The 27,943-nt window shown below is 42.5% G+C and overlaps 1 protein-coding gene across 1 annotated transcript; it reads left to right on the top strand.

The window, feature by feature from the left end:
- Nucleotides 1–5,419: 5,419 nt before the first annotated feature.
- On the top strand, nt 5,420–7,093 carry ZNF648 (zinc finger protein 648). Its single transcript, XM_060009773.1, has one exon. It carries the CDS (start codon nt 5,420–5,422, stop codon nt 7,091–7,093), a length of 1,674 nt encoding a protein of 557 aa, XP_059865756.1.
- The last annotated feature ends 20,850 nt before the right edge of the window (nt 7,094–27,943 follow it).

Genomic DNA, 27,943 nt, shown 5'->3' with positions numbered 1-27,943 from the left:
CAGGAGGAAGGGAGGGCAGCGCCAGGCCAAACACACAGGCTCTGAGGTGACAGTGTTTGAGCAGTTTGTGCTCAGTGGTTCAAGTGCAGACCCTGATACCTTGGAACCGCAGCTCCACTCGGTAGTGACCATGTGCTGTGAGCCTAGAAAAGGCGCTAAGCTGTCTGTGTCTCTGCATCCTCAGTCTGTGGATGGGAGTAACATTGACAGCAGCCACTCCACCGGAATGCAGTGAGGATTAAGGGAGACACTGCATGTGGTGTCAGCGTAGTGTTGGCACAAGGAAGAGCTCAGCGCATGTGCACCGGTGCCGCGAGGCTGGGAGAAGGGAGGAACCCGTACACTTCCACCCCAGCTGCAGCCTTCACCTCCTCTGGCCCCTTTGAGGAATTCAGTCACTTCCTTGCCAAAGGTATCTGAAGGCCATCCTGTATGACGCGGCCACTTGGGAAATTTTGAACAGCAGTGTTGGGGTGTGGGTTGGTGGCAACACCATCTGATACGTTGCTATGGGAGATATTTTAAGTACCAACTCTCCCTATCCTATTGCTCCCCCTGCACAAAGGGGATCACAGTCCCTTTGAGAAATGCGTAATAGCTAAGGATCCTCTTGCCTAGACAGTGCATATCCACATATCTGTAGCATTCTGCACTTTATTTCAGGGACATCAGGTTTTGAACCCTGTTCCAGACTTGCAGACTCAAAGACCTAGAGTCATCTCTCTGATGCCTGACTCCTTCCTCTGAAGCCACACCTACAAAACGCCAAGGGACAGAGAGACCTACTTCTCTCAATCACATTCTGAAGTTTACTGTTCAGAAAAATGTGTCAGGTGTCACTATGGCTGTCAGAGTTGCAGCCCTGACAAGGCAGTGGGGATATGAAAGGAGCCCCATGAGCCATGTCTTCCCAGGAAACAAGAACATCCATAATAACAAGGTGGGCAGCTAACTTTTCTGGGCACTTACTACGCTCCAGACACTGTGCTAAGCTCTTCACATGCACGATTTTATTTAACCTTCCCGAGACCCCCACGATGGGGATACTGCCATGATTCCCATTTCATAGATAAGAAGCTAAGGCACAGGGAGGTTAAATAACTTGTCCAAGGTCATACAAGTCATGAGTTAAGATTTAAACCCAGTCCCAGAACCCTACTGTCAACCAGTATAGTTTTGGCCACCTAGGGACATCACAGGTACCATACTCCCATCCCCTATTTTAATGTCCTGAGCATTCACCCTAGTAAAAGCACCTTATACTCGAGTGGATGCCAATTCTAGACATACTGAGGCTTGATCCTGGGCCAATTTTCTCTTCAACATGAAACTGCATGGGAAGCAATGCTGAAAGAAGACAGAAGTAGAGTCACAGAGGCAGAAAACAAACTTATGGTGACCAGGGGTTGAGGGGGGTAGGGGTAAACTTGGGAGATTGGGATTGACATATCACACTACTATAAATAAAACAGCTAACAAATAAGGACCAGGGAACAGCACAGGGAACTCTACTCAATACTCTGTAATGGCCTATATGGGAAAAGAATCTAAAAAAAGAGTGGATGTATGTATATGATTCTGTGCAGCAGAAACCAACACAACATTGTAAATCAACTACGCTCCAATAAAAATTCTTTCACAATTTTCTCTTCACAATGAACCTGCATGGGAAGCAAGGCTGAAAGATGGAGAGAGAAGCTTGGTTTGTATATGAGTCAGGAGAGAAAATTATCTCCCTGTACTCCACCCGCAGCTAAATAGTCATGGGCATCCTTGAGCCGATGATGACTGCAGAACATCCTGGGAACAACCCTGCTCAAACCACAGTGCTGCAAAAGGTGGGTACTAGCATGGGGAGGTAGGGTTACAGGCCTAATACCCTGTCCTGCTTCCCAGGAAGGGAAAGCATGCTTCCCCCAGGAAGCTCACGATGTGACCAGAGGCTTACGGACATATTGGGGCAGGACGGAAGGACTGAGTGCCTGGTCTGCTGGAAGAAGGGATGACAGTGAGCAGAAGGGAGAGGGCCACCTGCAGGAGGGCTGAGTAACCTTCCTGAGGGCGGGAGGAAGGGAGGGAGGGAGGCTGGCCTTGGCAGGAGGGGAGGCGGGCGCAGAGGAAGCAGCAAGATCAGTCCAGGCAGTGAGACAGGGCAGCCCCAGTAGACTTCCCAGGCTGCCCTCTGGGAAGCAGGCAGGAAGGTTGAGTGTATTACACGGGCCCCGCCTCCTGAAGCTCTCTCCACAGCTGCTGGACTGGACACAAAAGCGTGAGGGACAGAGACACCATCTCTGCTGATTTGTACCCAACTCTAGTTCCAGTAGCTGAGAAGCTACATATGACAGAGAAGCTGGGGGGGCGGGGCACGTGGCTGTCTGCATTTCCCAGGTAAGTGACTATTTGTGTCGGAGCCAGAAGTGACGAGCAAGGCCTGAAGGTGGTGGGCAGGGGAGAAGGCGGGAGGCGGCTGCCCTGGGGTGGACGGGGTACCGTCTATGGAAGGAAAGAGGGGCAGGGGCTGGGAGCTGGAACAAGGCCTGTGGCCAGGCTTCTGCAAAGCATCCACGTCCACGGGTGAGGTAGGTGAGCCGGGGCCGCCCCTGGCCGGCAAGCACGGAGGAAGGTCCAGGAAAGGGCTGTGCTCTGCCTGCACCAGGGTGTCAGCGTTCCTCTTCCAGACTGGGAATATTTGTGTCGACCTGGCCAGAAAACCCCAGCCTGAGCCCTTGCCTTCCTCTTGGTCTTCTTGGTGGTCAAGACAGCACCTTTGGCAGCTACAGGAGGAAGACAGTGGGACATACTCACTGGAAATGTGGCTGCAGACAGAGGGGTTTCCCATCTGGAAAGGCAATCCCCGTCAGCTGTGAGCTAGCAGAGGGCTGTGTGCCGCCCTGAGGCACACACACACACACACACACACACACACACACACACACACACAGCCACTCTCTAAGAACCACTATGCTGAAAATATGTCAAACTTGGTTTCCTGCCAAGAGGTACGCCAGCTACACTCTGACGTGTTATGGGGATAGAGCAGAAGGGTCAGAGGGAGAGAGTGATCCCTGGGCTTCGGGTACAAAGGGACATGAGATGCTGAACTCCAGTCGTTACTGCACTGTGTCCTCCATTTATCTATGGCTACTGTATCCACAGAGAGAGTGAGGAGTCCTCCCCATCGCTGCCCCTCCCCTCCCTCCAGCCCACACACAGAGCAACTGGGCTTGTGATCAGGCAGGAGCTGGGGGAAGGGCAGTCCGGTGAGACAGGGGCTAATATAAGAGGACATGACCTTACTGTGTGAACCTTGACCACCAAACTGCGAAGATCATCGACCTGGACACCTCCCGGGAGTCCCGCTGCGGTGCAGAGGAGCTGGCAGCACGAGTGACAATGGCCCAGTCACTGAGTGCCAGCCACGTGTGCAGGAGCGTCCCCCACACTATACAGTAGGGGCAGTATGTCCATCCTGCAGACGAAGAGAACCTGGCTCAGAGACGTTTGTCGACACACAGGCATACGGTTTTGACTATTTGGTCAACATCTGTCGAATGAATGACTCCGTCTTGCTGAGGGAGGATGGCAAGCCTCCCGCCCTGAAGCGGCACGTTGGAGCCACACCAAGAGCCTATCCCTCTGAGAGGCGGTGGAAGGTGGGCGGAGGGGAGCAGCGGCTTTTGGAAAGCAAACCCTCAGTGACTCATACGCCGAACCACCTCAGTCAAAGGCCTGGCCTCTCTCTCCTGTGCAGGGCAATTTGGGTCAACAGGGTCAGGGAGGAGCCCAGCCGTGAGGCCCCGTAGCCAAGGTGTCTTGGCCCAGAAAACACAAGGGGCTTTGATGCCTCCCAAAGCAGCGGCTCTCCCCACCCCAGGATGCTGCGGCTGCTCTTGGGCAGGGCCCAGCCCCGGGGCAGGGCCTCAGTGTGGAGGCCACATCGGGGAGCTAGGGCAGCCCCTTGAAGTCAGAAACCCCACGGCTGCTGTCTAGGAGCTGTGTGACCCTGGGCAGGTGAGTAATCTCTTGAAACCTCAGTTTTCTGGTCTGTAAAATGGACAGGATACTATAATAGTAATAGCACCTATCTTAAAGGTTGCTGGGAGGATTAAAGGAAGTCGTGCTTGTGAAATGCTCAGCACATTGCCGGGCTCATAACATTTGTCCAGAAAATGGAACTGCTAGTAATACTGCTCTCTGGGATTCTCAGAAGGTTCCCTCCAGAGCAAAGCAAACTCAGCCCTCGGGTCAGAAATTGCTCCTCCCCCACCTACACCCCATCCTGCCCCACTCCCCACCCCCCCACCCCCGGCCTCCACAGAGACCCTCAGTAGCCTGTCTCTCACTCCAGCAACTCCTGTAAAACTCACACAAACAATCCTTATTAACCAACCCCAGCAGGCTTTCTTTGTATCTTCAAGCTAAAATAAAATCAATCAGAAAATGCAACTCAAAGCCTCCCTTGTCTCATGCCTTGCTGTCAAAACCCTAAGTCCATACTTTTCAAGTGGGGGTATGTACACCCGTGGGAGCCTAGGGGGGTATGCCAGGAATACATGAGGCCATGGGATAAATACAGCACACCGGGGGAAAAGTTAAACGTTTAAACTGAAGGTAACTTAAAACACTATTTTTACGTTAAAACAGACATGACATAGAACCTACATTCTCATGAACAGTTAAGATGAAGCAATACTTCAGAGATAGTTCAAGCTGTTGGTGGGCATCCCTTTCTCCCTGGGTGCATGTGTCTACCCTGCCCAGCAGCAGGGGGGTCCTCACTGCAAAGGCCTGAGAAGCTCCCCTTAAGCAGTGAGAAGCTGGGTTTCTTCTTGGGAACACGCTGGTGTCTTCCTGACTCACCCCCATTCTCCCAGGAGCTGGTCCTTAGCTTTGGAAGGGGTGGCCCACGCAGTCCAGGGCCTGGGAGGCAGTCCCAGCAGAAATGGCAAGAGGCGGCCTGGATTCCAGCTCCCCGACCAGGACGGCAGTTTAAGAGGTCCGAGGAGGACCAGACCTTGCTTCCTGCCCTCTCTCTTCCCCAGGCTCACAGAGCACCCACCTGGCTAGCAGTTGGTGTTTGAGCCCCTGGGAAGGGCAGGGCAGGGCACAGCTGGCACTCAACAAATGCCCCACGCTTGCCATCCTGACAACATTGTCTCCTGGGGCTTCGGGCAAGTGGGACCTCCGAAGGATTAAGGGTGACTGTGGAGTTCTCAGCAGGGCCCAGCTCCTCCTTCGCCTGTGAGGGGCAGCAATGTGGCTGGAACGGCTACCAGCTGGACACAGATCTGTAGTGAGAACTCAGTCCCCGTGGCCGTGAAGGTGATTAAGTCCATTCTTTGTGATTTTCCTTTTTGCAGGTATCTTGAGCCAAGTAAAGGTCTGTGTCGGAGAAGCAGGGATAGAACGGCCTGCACATATGGCACAGGTGGACCCCCAGGATGGACAGGGTGAGGCATCTCCTCTCTGCAGCTGTGACCCCCGGATGCTACGCATGAACTTGGAGAGTGAGGATGAGGACCATGGACAGGCAGGAGACAAAGAGGGCACTGGTGACACTGGTCAGTGGGCCCATTCAAGGCTCAGCTCCCAAGGGACTCAGGACAAAACTGACTTGCCACGGCAGCATCCGTTCCACAAAAAGGAAGAGAAATTCTCTGACTCCTTTAGTGCAGGAGTCGTGGGGAAGAAACCCATGGCAATGCCTAGGAAGAAGGCCAGCTGGGAAAGAGACGAGTCAAAGATCACCCTGACTCAGGACTCCCCCAGAGCAAGCACAACTCCCAGTGGCCTCCCCAGCAGCTTCTCACACAAGGGGTTCGGTCAGGTGCAACCTCCTAGGGACCCATTACCTGCTGGCAATGATGGAGACTGGAGGGCAAACCTGGACACTGCTCTAGGTATCCCATCCAACTTCCCTGGTTCTGGAAGATATTTCTGTGCACAGAAAGGGGTAGACAAGTCCCCAGACAGCTCCTCTCCAGCTTGTGTCCCCAGGGCGGCGGGCAGTTGGGACCCCTCCACGCAGGAGACACATATACCAGCCCAGGGGTCGGCCACCCCAGCCAACCTGGCAGCGGAGGCGCTGGCCAAAGTGCGTAAGGGCTTTAAAGACCAGAACCCGGCGGGCGCCGGGGAGGGCGGGCAGAGGGAGGCGTGTCCCCACAAGCGCCGGTGGGGCGGGCAGGCCTTCCAGAAGCCGCCTGGCGCCAAGCCTTACGCGTGCGAGCTGTGCGGGAAGGTATACTCCCACCGGGGCACTCTCCAGCAGCACCAGCGCGTGCACTCGGGCGAACGACCCTACCGGTGCCCCTTCTGCGACAAAGCCTACACGTGGTCCTCGGACCACCGCAAGCACATCCGCACGCACACGGGCGAGAAACCCTACCCTTGCCCGGACTGCGGCAAGGCCTTCGTGCGCTCCTCTGACCTGCGCAAACACCAGCGCAACATGCACAGCAACGACAAGCCCTTCCCGTGTGCCGAGTGCGGCCTGACCTTCAACAAGCCGCTGTCGCTGCTGCGCCACCAGCGCACGCACCTGGGCGAGAAGCCCTTCCGCTGCCCCACCTGCGACCGGGAGTTCGCCGTGGCCAGTCGGATGATGGAGCACCAACGCGTGCACTCGGGCGAGCGGCCCTTTCCCTGCCCCACCTGCGGCAAGTGCTTCACCAAATCCTCCAACCTGATCGAGCACCAGACGCTGCACACGGGCCAGAGGCCCTTCAAGTGCGCCGACTGCGGCGTGGCCTTCGCGCAGCCCTCGCGCCTCGCGCGCCACCAGCGCATCCACACGGGCGAGAGGCCCTTTCCTTGCGCGCAGTGTGGCCAGGCCTTTGCGCGCTCCTCCACCCTGAAGCGGCACCAACAGATCCACTCCGGGAAGAAGGGCTTCCTCTGCGCCGAGTGCGGCAGGGCTTTCCGTATTGCCTCGGAGCTGGCCCAGCACATTCGGGTGCACAACGGGGAGAGGCCCTACCAGTGTGAGGACTGCGGCCAGGCCTTCACCCGCTCCAACCACCTCCAACGACACCGAGCCAAGCACCGCAGCTGCAAGAAGGAGCCCATCCCCCCCTCCTCCTCGGACGAGTGAGGGCTCCATCAGCTGACTCTCAGGGAAGGTGAAGACATGGCCGACCTCGGATGCAGTGACGAAAAAAACTAGCCCGTTCTGCCCTCAAAGCCATATGCAAATACCGAGAAGGTCCAGGCTGGTCCTGTCTAGAGAAAGGTACTTTTCTGTTTTTATGTAAATAAAGGAATCCCCAGATGTGGTCTCTATGGAGGAATCTTCCAAAGCAGCAAATTATACCTGGGGGTAACTCAAACCCATCCAAATGGCTCAGCATTTCACTTTCCTAACGAAATGACTTTACCCTGGGGAATGTCTTTCTGAGTCCTGGCTTTGAATTAGAGACGGCCTTTATCTTAAAGAGAGGGGCGTTTATGTCCTATATTTGGGACCCAGTTATCCTAGAAATCCAGAACAGCCTTAGCCTCTGAAAAAGAAGAAGCCCGCTTCTCTTCACAGTGGAGCTTAGTAACTGGAACTAATCGGAGTCTCACCTGCAAAATTCACAGGTGCCTCCTCTCTGGCTACCTCTTCTCCTGTTTCCACCCTGGGAGCTTCAATCACATGCTATATTTACAGAGGAATCTGCCCATTTACAGGGACATATACAAAATTTCTCCCTATGGGCTTGACCATGGTTCGGGAAGCCTTTTAGGTTCACTTAAACTTGCCAGGATCAAGAGCTCCAATGAGAAGTAAATAAAATAAAGGACCCCTTGCCCAAGTGCAATCAGCTTGTTTCACCATCATTAAAAACAGGTTTGAAAACCTACGTGACTCGCAGTTATTCTCGAACAAGGTTAACTGAAATTTGCATTACTAACAGCCATCCTTAGAGATGTACTGCTACATACATTGATTTTGTATAGTTTAAAAGTCAGTAGTTCTTAGCTCTGGACCTCAACCGGGAGGAATCCGTGACTTCACAGAGTTCCGTTGACGCACGCAGGTAAACGACACTTCTCATCTTACCAAAGTTAAAGAACGTACTCCACAAAAAGGTATTGCACTCTCCTTTTGAGGATATCTTTGCTATATTCCTAAAATCGCCACCCAAATCTGCCAAATCTGAATTTCACTTGAATTTCAGCTGATTTGGACCCAGGGAGTGACTGCTAAATAGTGTTCTTGTGCTTGACACGTGGAGTCCAGAGAGAACTGCTATACGCGTCATGCCTTGTTTGACAAAGGTAACCTTAGAGCTCTGCCAGCAAGCCTGCAGGTTTTGTGTGTTGACTCAGATAGATCTGCGTGTCCAAACGACAGAGTTAGCCAGTTCTGGGTCTGGCTGGAGAGCCAGTTGTTGGGTTCCTAAGCCATCTTCATATTCACCAGTGACGTGAATTCAGCTTCTGCATCTGAATTGGCAAAATAGGAATGATAATAACGGGGTAATAAGGGTGAGCATCGGTCTCCCAGGAGAAGAGCTTTGAATTCAAAAGCATTAGATTGGTAGAAAAGTCATAAGAATCAGCCATAACCTTGTGACTATGAAGAGAGCAAAGGATAGTATACTTTTTTCTGGGTAGTCAATGAAATATTTGAAAAGTGAAGTTACTCTTCCTTTTCTTTGTGTTCCGTTTTTCTTAAGGTGGTTGTTAGTAGAGCTTTTCCTAATTAAAATTTTGGGTTTGGCCTGTAATTTCTTAAGGTGGTTGTTCCCCAAACCAGTTCATAGAATGGCTGTATAGAAATCACCTGGGATGTTTGTTAACCATACAAACTTGCTGAATTCTAGCCTTGAATATTGATACAGGTCTGTAGTGCATCTTGCAATCTAATTTTATTTTATTTTATTATTATTTATTTTATTTATTTATTTTTGGCTGCGTTGGGTCTTTGTTGCTGCACGCGGCCTTTCTCTAGTTGCTGTGAGCGGGGACTACTCTTCGTTGCGGTGCACGGGCTTCTCATTGCAGTGGCTTCTCTTGTTGTAGAGCACTGGCTCCAGGAGCCCGGGCTTTAGGAGTTGTGGCTCGCAGGCTCTGGAGCACAGGCTCAGTAGTTGTGGTGCATGGGCTTAGTTGCTCCGCGGCATGTGAGATCTTCCCAGACCAGGGCTCGAACCCATGTCCCCTGCATTGGCAGGAGGATTCTTAACCACTGTGCCACCAGGGAAGCCCCCTTGCAATCTAATTTGTAATGCTTCCCGTGTGTTCTGGTGCACAGCTAAGTTGGGACCACTAGTATAATTAATATACTGGTGATGCTTAAATTTTATTATTTAATAAACAAATAATAGAGGAATAAGAAGTGGGCAATATGGATGAGATCACAATAGAACAAGACTTAAAATAGGCACAAACTACTGGAACATCTCCTGAGTTGGATATGGTAGACTCAAACTAGCAAGCAAGTTTTGAAGTGTCCCATAAGTTCATTTCTGCAGATGAGATGCAGCATCTAGGTATGGCTTCCAGGTGGTTATACTTTTGGAATGAGAGTGTGAGTTAATAGGCCAACTAGTTTAGCTTGTGCTGGGTACATCTGGAGCTGTGTACTGTGTTTCTGGAATATAAGGGTGTATAATGTACTGAATATTATATAATATGCCGAAGAGAACTTCATTAATCCTTCAGTGCTTATTACATAAAGAAGTCACATTTTTTTTAAAGGAAAATTGTCCCAAACAGTCTTTTCTCACTACATCAGCTGCAAGCGTCATGCTGAGTAGGTATTGCGGGCTGGGGGGGGGCGGGGGGGGGGGAGCAATCCTGTTGCCATAGTCACAGGGCCATTCCATTGCTGCACGTAGAAGGCAGCAACACCTGGAGTGGCCAGCAGAGAAATCAACCAGCTGCAGGCTGGCTTGACACACATTCTGCCCACTAGTCTGTCCTTCCAAATTAGAGGCAGTTGAATCCTCTATTTGAAGAAGAATCAATGCTAGAATACTGGTTATTCTGGCTCAGATTGTTGCCTGCAAGCGATGCTGAGCTACTTTTCTGGTTTTCTATACACCCACTGTACCTCAAATCTTACTTCCCTAGTATGTAATTTAAAATCAGAGCAGGGCCCTCATTGTGATAGAAGAAATTTAACGTTTCTCTCTGGACTAGTGCTGTTTCCACGGTTTAGTTTGCCAGAGTTAATTTGGATATGCCCAGTAAAACTGTTCATTTGTAAGTTTTCACTTAATAAAAATTCTCCTAATGTATTCACCAGAGTCTACAGTCACCATGATCCACATCCTTTGGATAAGAGTTGGCACTTACAGTGCCAGGAACTGTTTTAAGTGTTTCTCATGTATTAACTGTTTCATTTTTAAAGTAAGCCTTTCTAATCTATTCTGTTTTTAAGATGAAGAAATCAAGAGACATTCTATTTTTTTTTATGTATTTTTTTAACATCTTGGAGTATAATTGCTTTACAATGGTGTGTTAGTTTCTGCTGTATAACAAAGTGAATCAGCTATATATATACATATATCCCCATATCCCCTCCCTCTTGAGCCTCCCTCCCACCCTCCCTATCCCACCCCTCTAGGTGGTCACAAAGCACGGAGCTGATCTCCCTGTGCTATGTGGGTGCTTCCCACTAGCTATCGATTTTACATTTGGTAGTGTGTATATGTCAATGCTACTCTCTCACTTCGTCCCAGCTTACCCTTCCCCTGCGCTGTGACCTCAGGTACATTCTCTATGTCTGCATCTTTATTCCTGTCCTGCCCCTAGGTTCATTAGAACCATTATTTTTTAGATTCCACATATATGTGTTAGCATACGGTATTTGTTTTTCTCTTTCTGATTTACTTCACTCTGTATGACAGACTCTAGGTCCATCCACCTCACTACAAATAACTCAGTTTCCTTTCTTTTTATGGCTGAGTAATATTCCATTGTATATATGTGCCACATCTTCTTTACCCATTCATCTGTCGATGGACACTTAGGTTGCTTCCATGTCCTGGCTATTGTAAATAGTGCTGCAATGAACATTGCGGTACAAGAGACATTCTATTTTTAAGATGCAGAAATCAAGAGACAAAAAAGTTATATTGCCCAAGATATCGTAGCTAGAAAGTAGCATAATAATGATTTGACATCCTGGCTCCAGAGACTGTGTTCTTAACCACAGAGCTAACTGCTTCTGTTTGGTACAGAGGAATACCCTGAAATTCTTGATAACATGCGTTTTCAAAGTGGATGATCATAAATTCAAGGGAAGATAAAGGTTGAAACACAGCACAGCAGAAACCACGGTGTGACTCTAGGAAGGAGACCTGTGAATTCCTTAAGAATGGGTGTGGGAGACCCTGGGTTGGCAGCTGTTAATCATTAATTCCTTTGAAAAGCTGTCAGTAACCTGGTCAGAGGGAAGGAATTGAATCTAAAGGAACGATGGTTCCCTGAAGACCTACCATTACTTCATCTCACTGAGGAAAGAAACATTCTGTGCCTATGCTGGACACAGAAAAATACAGCAGCAATGAATCTTGGCACTCAGCATTTACACATTTTATAAACCAAATGCACGCACACTGAGCAGCTATAGTACCCCCAATATGAACACAATAGATCACCCAGGAGTTCCAAGTAGGCCTTAAAAAATCTTACTTGGAAGGAAATTTTGTGTAAAGCATCAATTTAATTGCTAAAATACTCAAGCAGATGTCATTGCTAGGCTCAGAACTAGACTATGAACTACAGACTCAATTACCCATGAAAATATTGCCAGAGATAGAATGACTCAATGTTTCATCAAAAGAGAAAAAGGCATCTTTTTAAAGTTGAGAGGGAAGCTCATTTTTTATATCAATTGCCCTCTTTCCATTCTGTATAAAACCATGCCAGTATAATTAAAATTTTTCCACTATGGCTGGATAATATTTTAAAATCTTCCTTTTCCTTATTTTCTCCTCAGTCAAATTGGCTCAGAGTTTCACTGACTCATCTCAGGAGTGTCAGGCTGTTAGTAGATTGGCTCAATGAGTGAATGGAGTGTCTATAAAACATAATCTATGATTGAGATTTAAAGAAAAACAGGAGGGAAGCAAAGATTCTGTCTGATAGTTCAGATGAAATCAAGGACAAGTGGGGATAATACATTAAATGAGAAGATGCCTGAGATTTCAAAGGTGTAGTCAATTAGGCTTGATGACGGGATAATAACTTCTATTTAGTGAACAATTTTTAGGGGTCAGACACTACCTTCATTATCCCAATTAATCTGGTCTGTTATGGGAGACCCTTGAGAAATATTCCCATGTGGGGTCTGCAACAATTTTCCTTTCCAGGAAAGCAGGTGAGATTAATAGATCTTAGCTTTGCCTATTATTGTTAAGCAAGGGTCACTAAATCACTAGAGTCTGTGTACCCCTTCCAAGAAATAGGTTGCAAACCTGCAACAAGGAGAACATGCAGCAAATCCCCTGCCTTTTGGTTTAGAAATCATGCTTGCTTACATTTTTATTTTCCATCATTGTGGTGGTTTAAAAAATATATCCACATAAGTGCCCATCAACAGGTAAATGGGTAAAGAAGATGTGGTAGATGTATGCAGTGGAATATTATTTCAGCGATGACAATGAAGGAAATCCTACTGTTTGTAACAACATGGGTGGACATGTTGAGAACATTATGCTAAGTGAGATAAGTCAGACAGAGAGAGCCAAACACTGTATGATATCCTTATATGTGGAAACTAAAAAAGTTGAGCTCGTAGAAACAGAGTAGAATGGTGATGACAAGGGACTCGGGGGTGGGAGAATTGGGGAGATGTCGGTCAAAGGGTACAAACTTTCAGCTATAAGACGAATAAGATCTGAGGGTTTATGTAAAACATGGCGACTATAGTTGATAACACTGTATTGTATAATTGGAATATGCTAAGAGAGTAGAACTTAAATGTTTTCACCAAAAGAAAAAAAATAAGATAAATATGCGAGGTGACGGATATGTTAATTAACTAGATGAGGGGAATCCTTTCACAATGTATGCATATATTAAATCACCACATTGTAGACCTTAAGTATCTTTCAATTTTATATGTCAATTATACCTCCATAAACTGAAATTTAAAAAAAGAATTTTAAAAGTTTTAATAAAAATATGCCCACAATTCTTTAACACTCCTCCCTTCAAGAAGTAGAGCCTAATATTTCCTCTTTCGTGTGGGCTAGACTTAGTGACTTGGTTCTAATGAATAGAATAAAGCGGAAATGTTGGCACACAACTTCTAAGGCTAGATCATAAAAGGCACTCTGGCTTCTACAGCTCTCCTCTGTCTGTCTCCCTCTCTCTCTCCCTCTCATCACTCACTATGGGGGAAACCAGCTACCATGCTGTGAGTAGCCTTACAGAAGAACCCGTGTGGTGAGGAACTGAAATCTGCTGCTAACCGCCACATCAGTGAGCTCGCAGGGGATCCTCTAGCCCCAGTCGAGAGTTCAGGTGACTGCAGACCTGCCCACTGCTTGACTGAAACCTCATGAGAGACCTGCAGCCACAAGCATCCAGCAAAGTGGCTCCCAAATTCCTGGCTCTTGGAAACTGTGTAAAATAATCAATACTTGTTGTTTTAAGATGATAAGTTTTGGTTGGCAATTTGTGACCCAGGAATAGGTCACAAACGCTAGAGAACAACTTGCCCCTAATGAATTAGAGAGCAGTCACTCGATGTCACCCTGAGCCCTGATTTCTGCCCTAAGGAAATTGACAGAGGGGTTGAAAAGCATCTCCACTTCCTGTCATCCCCCCCCCACTCAGGTCACTGTTAAGGTTGGCAGAAGCTCAGCTGGCCTACATCTCTGTCATAGGCCTCATTGCCAAGTGAACTGTCCTAACCCTAGGGCCCAGCAAGATAGACCCTCTGGGAAGGGGGCAGAAGCATTGTGCATAATATCTGGACACTAGCACCACATCTGATAGAGAATGCTGAGAATTAAAACCCTTTTGCTTGCCCTTGTTTTTGGAATACTGCAATTCCTACTCCATGGAGATAAGTGAATCAATGCATGATCTTCCCAGAAAGGGGGGAAATCTCTAGTTCTCTAGAGTGTAGAACACAATCCTGTGAAGGAAGTATTATTATCTCCATTTTGCAGGTAAGGAAACAAAGGAGTGCAAAGATTAAGCAACACGTCCAAGGTCACAGAGCTCCTAAGCACAGAACCAGAATACCAAGTCAGATCTGTGGAGCTGTGCGGGCTCAGCCTTGGAGTGGGGGAGGGCGTGGGAACCAAGGATTGGCCCCAGGTTTCTCCCTGGGCTCACTGGGCAGAGTCAGTGCTCTTTCCACTCTGACCACTGGCTCTTATTCCTAATTTCTTTTTGTTCCCACTTCCCTGCCCTAGGCCTTCTGTAAATACCACAGCTAGCATTTTCCCATTTCTCTTTCCCACTCTCACTTTCCAACCCCTATCTCCAAGGAATGAGGGGGTTAATGGGGACTTTAAGAAGATGGTGATGTGGACACATTTGTGCGGCAACTGAAGCTCCTGTTGGGTCATCCTCAGCTCATGTTTCTGGGAGGAAAGTGACATGAAATATATAGATACCTAAAGCTTTTCCATTTGGAGACTGTGGAGGTATGTCTTAAAAAAGGGATTTTGGGGGGAGGTACAAACTGTTGTGTGTAAGATAGGCTCAAGGATGTATTGTACAACACTGGGAATATAGCCAATATTTTGTAATACCTGTAAATGGAAAGTAACCTTTAAAAGTTGTATAAAAAAACCAAAAAATTTTAAAAAATTAAAAAGGGATTGTAGGCGTCAATGGAAGGAGATATTTGGGAGAGGCACCCTCCAAGTGCTCCTCGAATCATAAGACATCCATCTGGAAATTGATATGTAATTATTTATGTCAGCCTGGAACATCTATAACTCGAAACAGACAATGCAGAAGTGTAGTTAGTGTGCATCTTGTTTCCCCCAGTATAATGATGTTCACAATCATGCTGCCTGGATGTCTGTGTGGGTGTGTGTTTAAACCACTTGTATTAGTTTCCTGTGGCTGCTGTAAAGTACCACACCTCAGTGGCTTAGAACAACAGAGTTTACTTTCTCAGTATTCTGGAAGCCAGAAGTCTGAAATTAGAGCTAAAATCAAAGTGTCTTTAGGGCTGAGTTCCCTCTTAAGGCTTTAGGGGAGAATCCATTCCTTCTCTTTTCCGGCTTCTGGCAGCTGCTGGCTTCCTTGGCTTGTGGCTGCATCCTTCCAATCTCTGTCTCCATAGTCACAATGTCTCCTCCTTTTCTGTCAAATCTTTGTCTGCCTCTCTTTATAAGGACACCATGATGGCATTTAGGGCCCAGTTGGATAATCCAGGAAATCTCCCCATCTCAAAATCCCTAATCACATCTGCAAAGACCCTTTTTCCTGAGAAGGTAACATCTATCCACGCGATAACTTTAGATGGCCATTATTCAGCTTACTACCCTGATGCGCAACAAATAGTATCAGGGGTCTTCTTACAACTATGAATATTAAGTGATAAACAATTTTTCACTTAAGGTAGCTGAAAGGTCAGTGAAAGTATAATTTTCCTGTCACTTAAAGAAACTTTGGCACTACAGCGGGCCTTAGAGATCACTTATTTTGCAAGGGAGAAAGCTGCAAATTACACAGCTTTTAACGGCAGTCCAGAGTTCTTTTCATTCTACCAGATCCTCTTTTTCATTTTTGTGTGAAGTTTGATTTCTAATCTTTAAAGTCACTAACAGTCATAACTTCAATTAGCTCTATTAATTTCAGAAGTTATGGTAGATTTAAATAAAATACTTAGATATCAGAAGTGAAAATTTTTACATTTTCCTTTTATACTAATAACATTGCTTTAGTTTTAGAATTGCTTCAATTCTCGATCTATAGCTGTTTCTGTCTTCTAAGAGCCATTCATAATTCCCATTTCCATCTCAATTAAATGATCTACTTAAGCTTTCAAGTCTTTCCAGCACCATTACTCCTTATTATAACTTGTTTTCTACCATCGCCACTTATTATCTGGGCAAATATAAAAGAAAAAAAGTTTTCAATCTTAACATGCAATTTTCCAAATTCTTCTCCTTCCATCATATTTCAAAAGATCTTAAAACACCCTTACACCATGCAAAAGAGATTACTGCCAATATTTTCACAAATGTAAAAGAAAGCATTTATTAGAGGCATATTAAAGATGATGCTTTTGTAATGATACAGCAGTCCTGAAGAGAAGCGGTAAAGAACTAAAGATGAAACTAGAGTGATGAGTCTGGAAGTCATTCCCAAAATCTTTTAAAGCAGTTCTGAACCTTTCCTTGAATCACAGGCTTTTGGAGAATTCAATGAAAGCTATGGATCCTATCCAAAAAAACCCACATTATTGATGTTTTGTGTTATGATTTCAGAGTCACAGACCTTATAAAGCCCATCAACTGGACAGGAATTAAGAATCTCTGTTAGATTCCTCTTCCAAATATGTGTCCAGCACCAATACCCAGGAACTTAAGTCAGTTACAATAGGAAAGGGCTACAACAGACTTACAAAGTAATCCTCATCAAAGACTATCTTTTAGGGGATTTTACAAAACGAAAATCACACAGAAGATGACTGAGACAATTCATACTCCAAAGGGATAAACATATTTCTTCGAATGCTGAAATGAATTTATTACGAGTATAAATTAGTAAATTAATTTATAATTAGTCATGTTAAATTAACATGTTAACTTAGTCATGTTCTCTCTTATAAAGGTAACAATTATTCTTGTAATTATAAAATGGTATATGGAGTTTGGAAAAAGTACAAGTTCATCTCACTAAAGTATTGTCATAGCTTTTAAGAAAAACAAATACTATTTTGAAAAATTTGCAACAGTGACAAGGCTAACCAAATTACCAGCGTACTCTAGGAAATAGTCTACCTTTGCATCCTGAACTGCATGCAAACCTGCAGAGGGGCTACAACTATGGAAAACTCCAATAAGGACTAGTCCTTAAAGGACCAAGCGGAGCACCAAATTATGAAAAGAGCCAGAGGCTTCTTGATAAGGAGTCTGCCAACCAAAAACTTCATTTAGTTCTGTCATTAAAAACTGTTATCTGTACTTGTAAATACCTACTTCTTTACTCCTGCTAGAAATGACTATGGCATTTCTAAGGGGAAAAAGAAAACCCCACGTTCTTAGATTTATTTTAAGCCATCCATGAGGAAGCAGGGTCTGGGGAAAAAACCTGGACTAAGTTAATGACGATATTAGAAAGCTGGCAACATGAAATCTTAATGGAGACAAAACCAAAAGGTGATAATGAACTTAACAGTCCTAGCCACTAGGATTCCCCTGCTCTATGAGTCCATTGTGCCTCCTCAGAGCGCCTGACTCAGTGAAGGAATGATCGCAGGAAGCACAGGAGTGTGGTTTCTCTCCTAAATGAATCCGCTGATGGCCTTGCAGGGGTTTCAACCAGGGGAGGTCCCTCCACATTCAACACAGTAGAAGGGGCACCCTCTGTAGTGTGTTTGTCGGTGTCTTTTTAACCTGACCAGTGGTACAAAGGCCATGCCACATTCTTGGCACTTGTATGGCTTGTCCTGCCAATAGATCACCTTATGTTTCCATAGAAGATTTGGTTTGCAGAACCCCTTACGACAAACAGGACAGATAGGTGTATGGTTTGGAGCCTTTCTTTTCTTTGTTTCCATCATCTGAACTGTGATGGTTCAGGTACGCAGTGGACCAGGGATTCTCAGGGTACCATTTCTACAACCATTTTTGAGTGTTCCATCCAGTGCATGTTACACAGGTGCCTCCACACATCTGCTGTGTAGATGAAACCTTTATGACATTCAGGGCACTTCTGTGTCCCATCCCTAGAGTGAAACAATTTGTGCACGTGTAGGTTGGCAGCCTGGAAGAATTCCCTACTACAAATGGGGCAGCAGTGGAAACATTCCGCTAAATTGTTCTGCTTATACTCCTGAAGTCCTGTAAGCTCCTGAAAAGCTGTCCCACAGTTCTTAGGTTGATCGGAGCAATCTTCTCCAGAGAGTGGCTCTAGGTCTTCATCATCAAATAAGGCAATAAGGATATGTCCATCATCCCCAATAGGCTCTCCCTGAAGCTCTTCTGAGTGCTCAGAGGAATATGTTTCCAGGTCTTCCTCCTCACACTGTGTGTCAAGATGGGTACTAGAAGGACAGAGTCCTGCGGTGGTTTCTCTCCGCGAGTGGTAGTAAGTTTCATAGGTGTCGTCATCTTCTCACTCAAGTTATACTAGGAGCTCTTGCTTACCTGAGAGCGCCCCACCCAAGATATAGCCAGCTCTGGAGGGTAGCAAGTACTCTTCTTGAACTTCCAGATGGAGGCTGGATTTCTTTCTTTTTTTCATTGAAGTATAGTTGGTTTACAATGTTGTGTTGGTTTCAGGTGTACAGCAAAGTGATTCAGATATACTATCTATCTATGTAATTGTTCAAATTCTTTTCCATTATAGGTTATTATAAGATGTTGAATATAGTTCCCTGTGCTATGTAGTAGGACCTTGTTGTTTATCTATTTTATTACATAGTAGTGTGTTTCTGTTAATCCCAAGCTCCTAATTTATCCCTCCCCCCTTTCCTCTTTGGTAACCATAAGTTTGTTTTCTATGTCTGTGAGTCTGCTTCTGTTTTGCAAATAAGTTCATTTTTTTAGATTCCACATATAAGTGATATCATATGATATTTGTCTTTCTCTGTCTGACTTCACTTCGTATGATAATCTCTAGGTCCATCTATGTTGCTGCAAATGGCATTATTTCATTCTTTTTTTGTGGCTGAGTGGTATTCTATTGTGTATATATACCACATCTTCTTTATCCATTCATCTGTCAGTGGGCATTTAGGTTGCTTCCATGTCTTGGCTATTGTAAATAGTGCTGCAATGAACATCAGGGTGCATGTATTAGAGTTTGAATTAGAGTTTTCTCCAGATATATGCCCAAGAGTGGGATTGCCAAATCATATAGTAACTCTATTTTTCGTTTTTTTAATATATTTTATTTATTTTATTTTGGCCATGTTGTGCAGCATGTGGGATTTTAGTTGCCTGATCAGGGATCAAACCCGTGCCCCCCTGCAGTGGAATCACAAAGTCTTAACCACTGGACTGCCAGGGAAGTCCCTATTTTTAGTTTATTAAGAAACCTCCATAGTGGCTGCACTAATTTACATTCCCATCAACAGTGTAGGAGAGTTCCTGGAGGCTGAATTTCTGATGTATCTTCCCCAGGCTCAGGCTGGTTTCATCTGAAGATGATTTCTCTGTGACCTGGACATCTCTGACTGCCATGCTACCTCTATACCCATCCTTGGGCCAATGGGCTAAGCATTTGTTTTTGGATTTTTGTTGAGGTTCTCGTCCTTCATTCTTACATACTTCCTAAGTAGATATTCTAAACAGATATAGCTTCATTTTAGTTTTTTAAACATTCCAAGGGGAAAAAAAGAGATCAGTTTTGTTCATAGAATTAGTTAAAATTTACTCTAGGAACTACAAAGTTATTTGTTTTTCTAAACAGTTAAACAGTTTTAAATTCTAAAAAGAATTAGAACTGTAGTTGCCTGTTTTTTTAGTCAAGATTGTACCGTGAGTTTATACTTTAACTACCACTCCCAAAATACATGGCAGTGCATGATAGATAAAATATAATAAAAGAAAACAATTAAAATATAGCTATATTCCAAAGCAAGATACAAATCCTCATGGACCATATCTGAATAGAAACAAAATGCAGTGATTAGGGCTAAAGGTGTATAGTTGTTGGATTCTGGGTCAGAGAATTGGCAAAAGTGGCTGGGAGTATAATTCTCAAAGCATAAATGAAATAAAAATGCAGCTGGGCTGGAAGAATATGTGACCACAGCCTGTGAGATGGCTGATGTAAAGCTGTATACCTGGAATAGTAGGTAGAAGCAGATAAAGCCACTAACCCAGAATATGATCAAGATAGGGGAAAATTAATAATCTAGAAAACAGAAAAAAAATCACCATGAGAAGCTGGTTCTTTGAAAACACTAAATGAAAAGATAAAGCATTAGCAAGATGGACAAAGGCAAAAGGAAGGAGAGCATGAAAACATTAGAAATGAAAAAAATCAAAATTACATTTCAGTAGGAAATTTAAAAACTAGAATAAATATTTTGAAAAATTAAACTGATGCCCATATATTTAAAAACTTAAATGGAAAAATTTCTAGAAGAATATAAGTCATCAAAATGGCCTCAAGAAGATAAAAAATAAAATAATAACCACTAAAATTTAATCTGTTATTTGAAGCCTTACTCTCTTTCCTTCAACCTAAAAAAAAAGACTTCAGGCTTATGTGGTTTTACACTAAATCTACAAAGAATACGTAATCCTTTTCTAATGCAAGTCATCCTAGAAAATGAAAGAGAAAAGGCAAATTTATATCAAGACTGGATTAGAATAATATAAAGAAAGAAAAGTATGGCCAAATCTCACTTATAAATTCAAAAATCCTAAATAAATATTAGGAAGTCAAATCCAGCAGGAAAAAAGAAAATCCAAAAGCCAAGAAACCAACAATGAAACAAAACTAACACATTTTGACTAGAAGGGTTTTTATCCCCCCAAATGAAAAGGTGTTTCCACATCAAGAAATTTTATTGAAGTAATTGACCACATTAATTAAACAAAAAGAAACATAGGATCATCTTAACAGGTGTGATAGAAAACATATTCAAGAAAATTCACTAGAAATTCATGATAAAAACCACAAAATAGACACTTTTTTAGAGTTCCTTGAAAACAAAGCTTCAGACGAGTAACGAAGTATTGAGTACTTTATTTGGGAGGTGATTCCGGGTGGCAGCAGTGAGGTCGCAGAGAAAATGAAACAAGCAAAGAAGGTGAGCCAATATAAATGTGTTATCAATATCACTGTTATAAACCACAACATCTCAATACCACTGGGATCCTTAGAAGCATAGAAAAAATCGTCCATCAGAGGAAGGAAAGACTAGAGGCCAGGACATCCATCCTTGAGCTCCCATTCACCATTGATTCAGGGGTAACCTCTAGCCCAGCACTTCTATGTAGCATCTCCACACAAGGACTGAGTGGACTCCTATGGTTTTTGAAAAGCCCTACTATTGCAGAGAAGCCCATCGGGGAAAACTAAAAATGAAAACAAAACCCCAGAGATATATGGCATATGCTTGAGGTGAGATATTGTTAGCCTGAGTCAACAATGTTCACTATAGGTGCAGCTGAACTATAGTGAACTTTGCTGGGTACCAAAAATGTCTGCTACAGTTACCTAATAAGAAGCTACAACCAACATCATAATGGTGAAACTCTTTAAGGTCTGGAACAAGACAAGGATGCCTCTCATTATGATTATTACTACTCAACACTATTTGAGGAACCATGTGATGCTATAAGTTAAGAAAAAAGTATAAAAGTTTGAAAGAAAGACAAAACTGTCTTTGTTTGTAGATGATAGATCTGTCTAAAAAAAGTAAAAAAAAAAAAAAAAAAAGATGGACAGACAAGCCATTGGAACTAAACACAAGATAAGCCTATAAAAATCAATAGATTTCTATACACCAGCAATAATCAACTTTAAAATGTAACAAAAACAGATAACATTCACATTAGCAGTGATCTCTAGGAATAAAAGCCAGTAAAATATGAGCAGGACTCATGGAGACAATTATAAAATGTTATTTAAGGGTATAACATAAGGGGGCTTCCCTGGTGGCGCAGTGGTTGAGAGTCCGCCTGCCGATGCAGGGGACGCGGGTTCGTGCCCCGGTCTGGGAAGATCCCACATGCCGCGGAGCGGCTGGGCCCGTGAGCCGTGGCCGCTGAGCCTGCGCGTCCGGAGCCTGTGCTCCGCAACTGGGGAGGCCACGGCAGTGAGAGGCCCGCATATGGAAAAAAAAAAAAAAAAAGTATAACATAGGACCTGATTTAATACAAGGTAGATCAGATTCATGCTTATGGATGGAAGGACTCAATAGCATAAAGATTAAGTTATCTGTAACACTCTGTAAAGTCATTGCACTTCCAATGAAAACCTCAATATGAATGTTTTAAGGACCTTGAAAAACTGATTTGAAAACGTATATGGAAGAGTTAAAGGACCACAGACAGCCAAAATAATTTGGGGAGGATAAAAAGAAACAAGAGGAGGAGGAGTAGCCTGAGTAGTTAGTAAGACATATGACACAGCAAGTCATTTTAGAGTAATTAAGTCAGTTTTACATTGATGTAAGGATAGACAAATAGATTAATAAAACAGAACAGAGAGCCCAGAAAAAGATCTAAGCATGTGTAGGCTCTTAGTATGTGATAGAGCGGATATTACAAATCAGTGGCAAAAGGTCAACTTATTCAGTAATGGTGTTGGGATAACTGGATACACATATAGAAAAAAATAAATTTCTTCCTTACAATATAAATGATTAAATACCTAAATATGAAAAACAGAGGTTAAAACTGTAAGAAGTAAATGTAAGATATCTTTACAGCACCAGAGAGATTTTTTTTAACAAGACAACAAAAGGGATCATAAAGGAAAATTGGTAGAATTAGACTACATTAAAACTTTAAAGATGTGTAAAACAAAGGGTAGCATAAGTAAATATAAAAGACAAGTGACACTTTGGAAGAACATTTATGACTCGTGTGACAATAAATAACTCAGATGAATCAATAAAAAAAACTTAAAAGAAAAATAGGCAAAGATTATTAAACAACTTTAAAAGAAGTAACTTGAACATCCAAGGAAAAGATGCTCAACCTTATAAGTAATCAAGGAAATTTAAAATAAAATGCAATTTCATTTCTTGTCCATTAGATTGGCAAAACTTAAGAAAATCTGACAACCTCCTGATGTGATTCACTGAGAACACAATATCACTTATATAGTATTCCTGCCAAAAATACATAACCCCATCTAATCATGTGTAAATCATCAAGCAAATCCAAATTTAGGAACAGGAAACAAAATAACTGGCCTGTATTCTTCAAATATGTCAATATCATGAAAAACAATATCTAAGGAACTGTTCAGGATTAAAAGAGACTAAAGAGAAATGACAAAGGCAACGTGTGCTGGGTTAGAAAAAAAATTGCTAAAAAGGACTTAAGTGGGAGAATTGGTGAAATGTTATAGTTCTTTAGCAATGTTAAGTTTCCTGAATTTGATCATTGTACCATGGTTACATAAGAGAATGTCTTTGTTCTTGGGATCTACATGTGGGGGTACTTGGGGCTAACAGGTCATACTTTCTGCAACTTATTTTTAAATGGCTCAGGAAAAAATTATGGAAATAAAACATAAATGCATATGAAGGGAAGGAGGGGAGGGAGGAAAGAAGAGAGAGAGGTAGAGAAAGAAAGTAAAAGTAGCAAAGTATTAATAACTGGTGAATCTAGATGAAGCTTATACAGGAGGTCATTGTAACATTCTAGCAACTTTGCTGGTTTGAAAATTTTTTCAAAATAAAATGTTTAAAGCATCTGTTCATATCAAGTATTATTAAGGTTGTAGGAAAATGGAAATTTTCATACTCTGCTAGAAAGGATGCAAATTAGTACAGTTCTTTGGAGAGTAACATAATAATAATGTATTGTATTGTAGATACATAATAATAATATAATAATAATGATAGTAATATAAGTAAAGGTGAACATGTTCATATCCTGTACCCCAGCAGTTCAAATGGGGTGTGGGAAGAAAATAATAGAACTTTGTATTTATTTATTTTATCTTTTAAGAAAAAAATTTACGTTTTACAGTGGATATTGTATATTAGTATGATAGAGCATTTATATAATTTATAGATAAATATAGAAATGTTGGGGATAGGCAGTTAAATATTTTCTTGATAGGGCAGCCTGATGAACACAGTAGGAGACCGATGGTCTTAAGAAATTCAAATATGCACGAGGATATATATAGATATGTATGTTAACCGCAGATTGATTTGTAGTGGCAAAAATCTGCAAACATTCTGAATGTCCATCAGTAAGAGGAAAGATCAACTGTCTTTTATTCATATGATGGGGTACTAAATAGCAGTTAAAATGAATGAAACAGAGCTGTAAGTATCTACATGGGTAGGTTTAGAAAATGTTGAGTGAAAAAAGGAAGTTGGAAAACAATAAAGACACAATACTATTATTTATGGATATTTAAATCTGCCCTAAAAACAAAAGCGCTGCCTAGACAACAAAATCCTGGTGCTTGCCTCTGGGAGGGATGGAGGAGACAAGTACCAGAAAAGAGATTATACAGAGCTTAACTTAATTTGTAAAGTTTTATTTCTTTGCCCCTTCCCCTCCAAAGAGAGAGTAAGAGATCTAAAGAAAATATTACTAAATGTTAATTTTGGTTAGTTCTGGGTAGCAGATATGTGGGTGTTTGCTCTCTTGTACCTTTTGCTTTGCCCAAAAAGTAAAACTCAAAGTTTTTCATTTTCCTGATGAATTACAGGCCCCATACAGAAAGCACCTGACCAGCCAAACCTGTTCCTACAACTCTGCATATATCTCAGCTTCTGGACACACCAAAGCAACTTTAAATCAGAGCTTCTGCAAAAATACTTATCAACAGAAAACTAATGCCTCTTATTTTCATAAATGTATTCCTAGTTTTATGGAAATGTCAGTCTAGTAAGGAGCATGTAGAGCCACAAGTGATGCCATGTTGAACCCAGATATTCTGTAGTGCTAAGTCATTGGTGTAGGGCGCGGTCAGCTAACTGCTACGCGGCAGGAAGCTGAAATAAGCTGAGTCATCCTTCCTGTGGCCACTGCGCTTGCGTAAAGTAGCGACCTATCCGATGCTGGCTCACAAATCGCACCATCGGCGAAAGCCAATCACAGAGCGACACATGTTCTTAATCCCTATATAAGCAGACTGCTATAGGATTGCGGGGTCTTCCTTCCATCTTTCTTCAACCAAGCTGTGCTCCAATAAAGTGTGATACGAGAAGAATCTTGCGTGTGGCGGCTCGTTATTCTGCTGGTCGGAAACGGCCCGCCGCAATTGGCTGTTATCTTGATTTATGCAAGGATAAAACTGGAAATTCTCTCAAAGGTTAAAAAGTAATTTAAGAATACAAAAGTTGCATATTGCTGAGTTACATATGTTAAAGTTCATTACCACTTCTATATAAAATTACCAGCCTCTTGCTAATGGCCCCCTTAGTTCAAATGCTTGTATAATAAAAGAACTTTAATTATTCAGGGACAAATTAATTTACATTTCTCTAACATTTGGTCTCTTAATGGCATTTTTGTTTGTACCTGTACTGACTCCACCTCCACGAGAAAGAGAGTGAAACTAAAAAATTTGTCTCTTTTACTATGTGTTGAGAGAATTACATTTCAGTGAGAAAAAAGAAGAGACACTATTGATTTAAAGGAGACTTGAGGATTACCCCCCAAATTTAATTGTAGGAACTTCCTGTGGCCCTCATTTGCATTAATTATTAGGAGAGGGCTCACATATTATTGCTGCCAAGAAATCTATAGGATAAACGTCTATCCAATAATCCACCTATTTTAAGCAGTAATTTGGGCAGTTCCTCTGAGCTAGTGAGTGGAGAGAATAAGACATTAAGAATTTCTGTCTGAAGGAGTTTCTTAGGTCCTCCTCTTACCATATGTTTAATGTGTGCAGGATCTGTAGTGTGGTCTCTTTTTTCATTCCTTATATTGGACATTTGTCTTTTTTTTTTTGAAAAGTCACACCAGAGGCTTGTTAATTTTATTAGTCCTTAAATTTTTTGTTTTGTTTTGTTGATTCTCTACTATATATGTGTTTTCTATCTGATTCTCTCTTACCTTTACTATTTCATTGCTTCTACTTTTCTTCCCCCCTGCCCACTGCCCCTTGGCAAGTCGCTTTTTTTTTCTTTTTTTTTTTTTTGGCGTATAGTTGATTTACAATGTTGTGTTAGTTTCAGGTGTACAGCAAAGTGAATCTGTCATACATATACATATATCCACTCTTTTCCAGATTCTTCTCCCATACAGGCCATTACAGAGTATCAAGTAGTGTTCCCTGTGCTATACCATAGGTCCCCATTAGTTATCTATTTTATATATAGTAATGTGTATATGTCAATCCCTATCTTCCAATTTATCCCTCCCTCGCTTACCTCCTGGTAACCACAAGTTTATTTTCTACATCTGTAACTCTATTTCTGTTTTGTAGATAAGTTCATTTGTACCCTTTTTTTTAAAATTCCACATATAAGCAATATCATATGATATTTGTCTTTCTCTGTCTAACTTCACTCATCTTCTACTTTTCTTGTACTTATTTTTTAGTCCTTTTATAACCTCTCTAGAAGGGTAGAATTCTTGCTCATTAATTTTCAGTCTTTCTTCATTTCTACTATATGGCTTTAAGGCTATAAATTTCCTTCTAAGGATTTCTTTAGCTAAATTGTACAAAATTGGATTGTACGTTTTCATATTGTTCAATTCAAAATATTTCCTAATTTGTTATCATTTCTTCTTTGACCATGGGTTATTAGAATATGTGCTAAATTTCCAAATATATGAAAATTTTCTGGTTACCTTTCATTATTCATTTCTAGCTTATTCATTTCTAGCTTACCTGCATTAGGGTCAATAATATATTTTATCTAGTCTATAGATTTCATTCATTTGAACGTTGATGAACCTTTCTTCGTGGGCCAGTTTATGGCAAATTTCTGTAGATGTTTTATGTGTGCTTGAAAAGAAAGTATATTCTGAAGTCTTGGGTAGAATGTTCTATATTTGTCCATTAAGTCAAGTTTCTTGATTATTCTTTCCTGGTATTATATCCTTAAGTTTTTGACTGCTTGTTCTATAAGTTGCTAAAAGAGGTATGTATAAAAAGGTCCCATTGCGATTATGGACTTGTCTGTTTCTCTCTGGTTTTGATCATTTTTACTGTATATATTTTGAGACCATGTTATCTTCTCTGCTTAAAATGTAGGGAAAAAAAAGAAAGAAGAAAAATTGGTTGCAAAGATAATTCCACCTCCTTTTAATAAATCAAAAATGTTGCTGGACAAGTAACTAACATTGTAGGATATTTTCCATGATGACATTTGTTCTGGGTTGTATTGTGTCCCTCCAAAAGAAATAATGTTGGAGTCCTAACCCCTAGTACCTCAGAATATGACTTGACTTAACTTTACTCTGTAAAGACTTACAGTTCAAATGAAGTTCTTAGACTGATGTCCCTATAAAAAGGGGAAAATTGGACACAGTCAGACATATATAGGGAGAAGATGGCCATCTACAAGCTAAGGAGAGAGGTCTGTAACAGAATTCCCTTCACAACCCTCAGAAAGACCAACCCTGCACTCACCTTGATCTCAGGCTTCCAGCCTCCAGAACTGTGAGACAATAAATTTCTGTTGTTTAAGCCACCCAATTTGTGGTATTTTCTTATAGAAGTCCTAGCACACTAATAGGACATTTATAACAACACAATTTTGTCATTTAAAAAGAAAAGTATGTTTTTAGCAGACGGGGAAAAAAAAAAACAATAATCTTTCTGCCCTTAAAAATGTAAAATGAGGAACCAGGAGTTGAGAAAAGCTGATTTGCTATTTAACAGAATATCCTTTTACATGTTAATAGTAAAGATAAAACTTTTTATCTGGTATCATGAGGCATTTTTATTTAATAAACTTGGTGGGTCAGTCTTACTGAGTGAAGGAAAACAGTTCCCATGTTCTCAGAATTGCATTTTATGATTTCCTAATTAAGGATGAGGAAGACAATTCCCCAGTTTCCTTCAGAGAGGACTGGAGCAATAAACATAATGAACTCTAAGAAGTTTAATAATAAATCACCAAATCCAATGAGCATAATAAATACAACCAGGGAATTATTTTAATATAGACTCAGTGGAATAACCACAAATTCAA

This window comes from Delphinus delphis, chromosome 1 (assembly GCF_949987515.2).
Source record: "Delphinus delphis chromosome 1, mDelDel1.2, whole genome shotgun sequence".
Taxonomy (NCBI): Eukaryota; Metazoa; Chordata; class Mammalia; order Artiodactyla; family Delphinidae; genus Delphinus; species Delphinus delphis.
This window is presented reverse-complemented; position numbering and strand designations above follow the sequence as displayed.

What these genes read in the sequence shown, in the direction of transcription:
- ZNF648 (XM_060009773.1), top strand. Translation starts at nt 5,420, where the DNA reads ATGGCACAGGTGGACCCCCAGGATGGACAGGGTGAGGCATCTCCTCTC.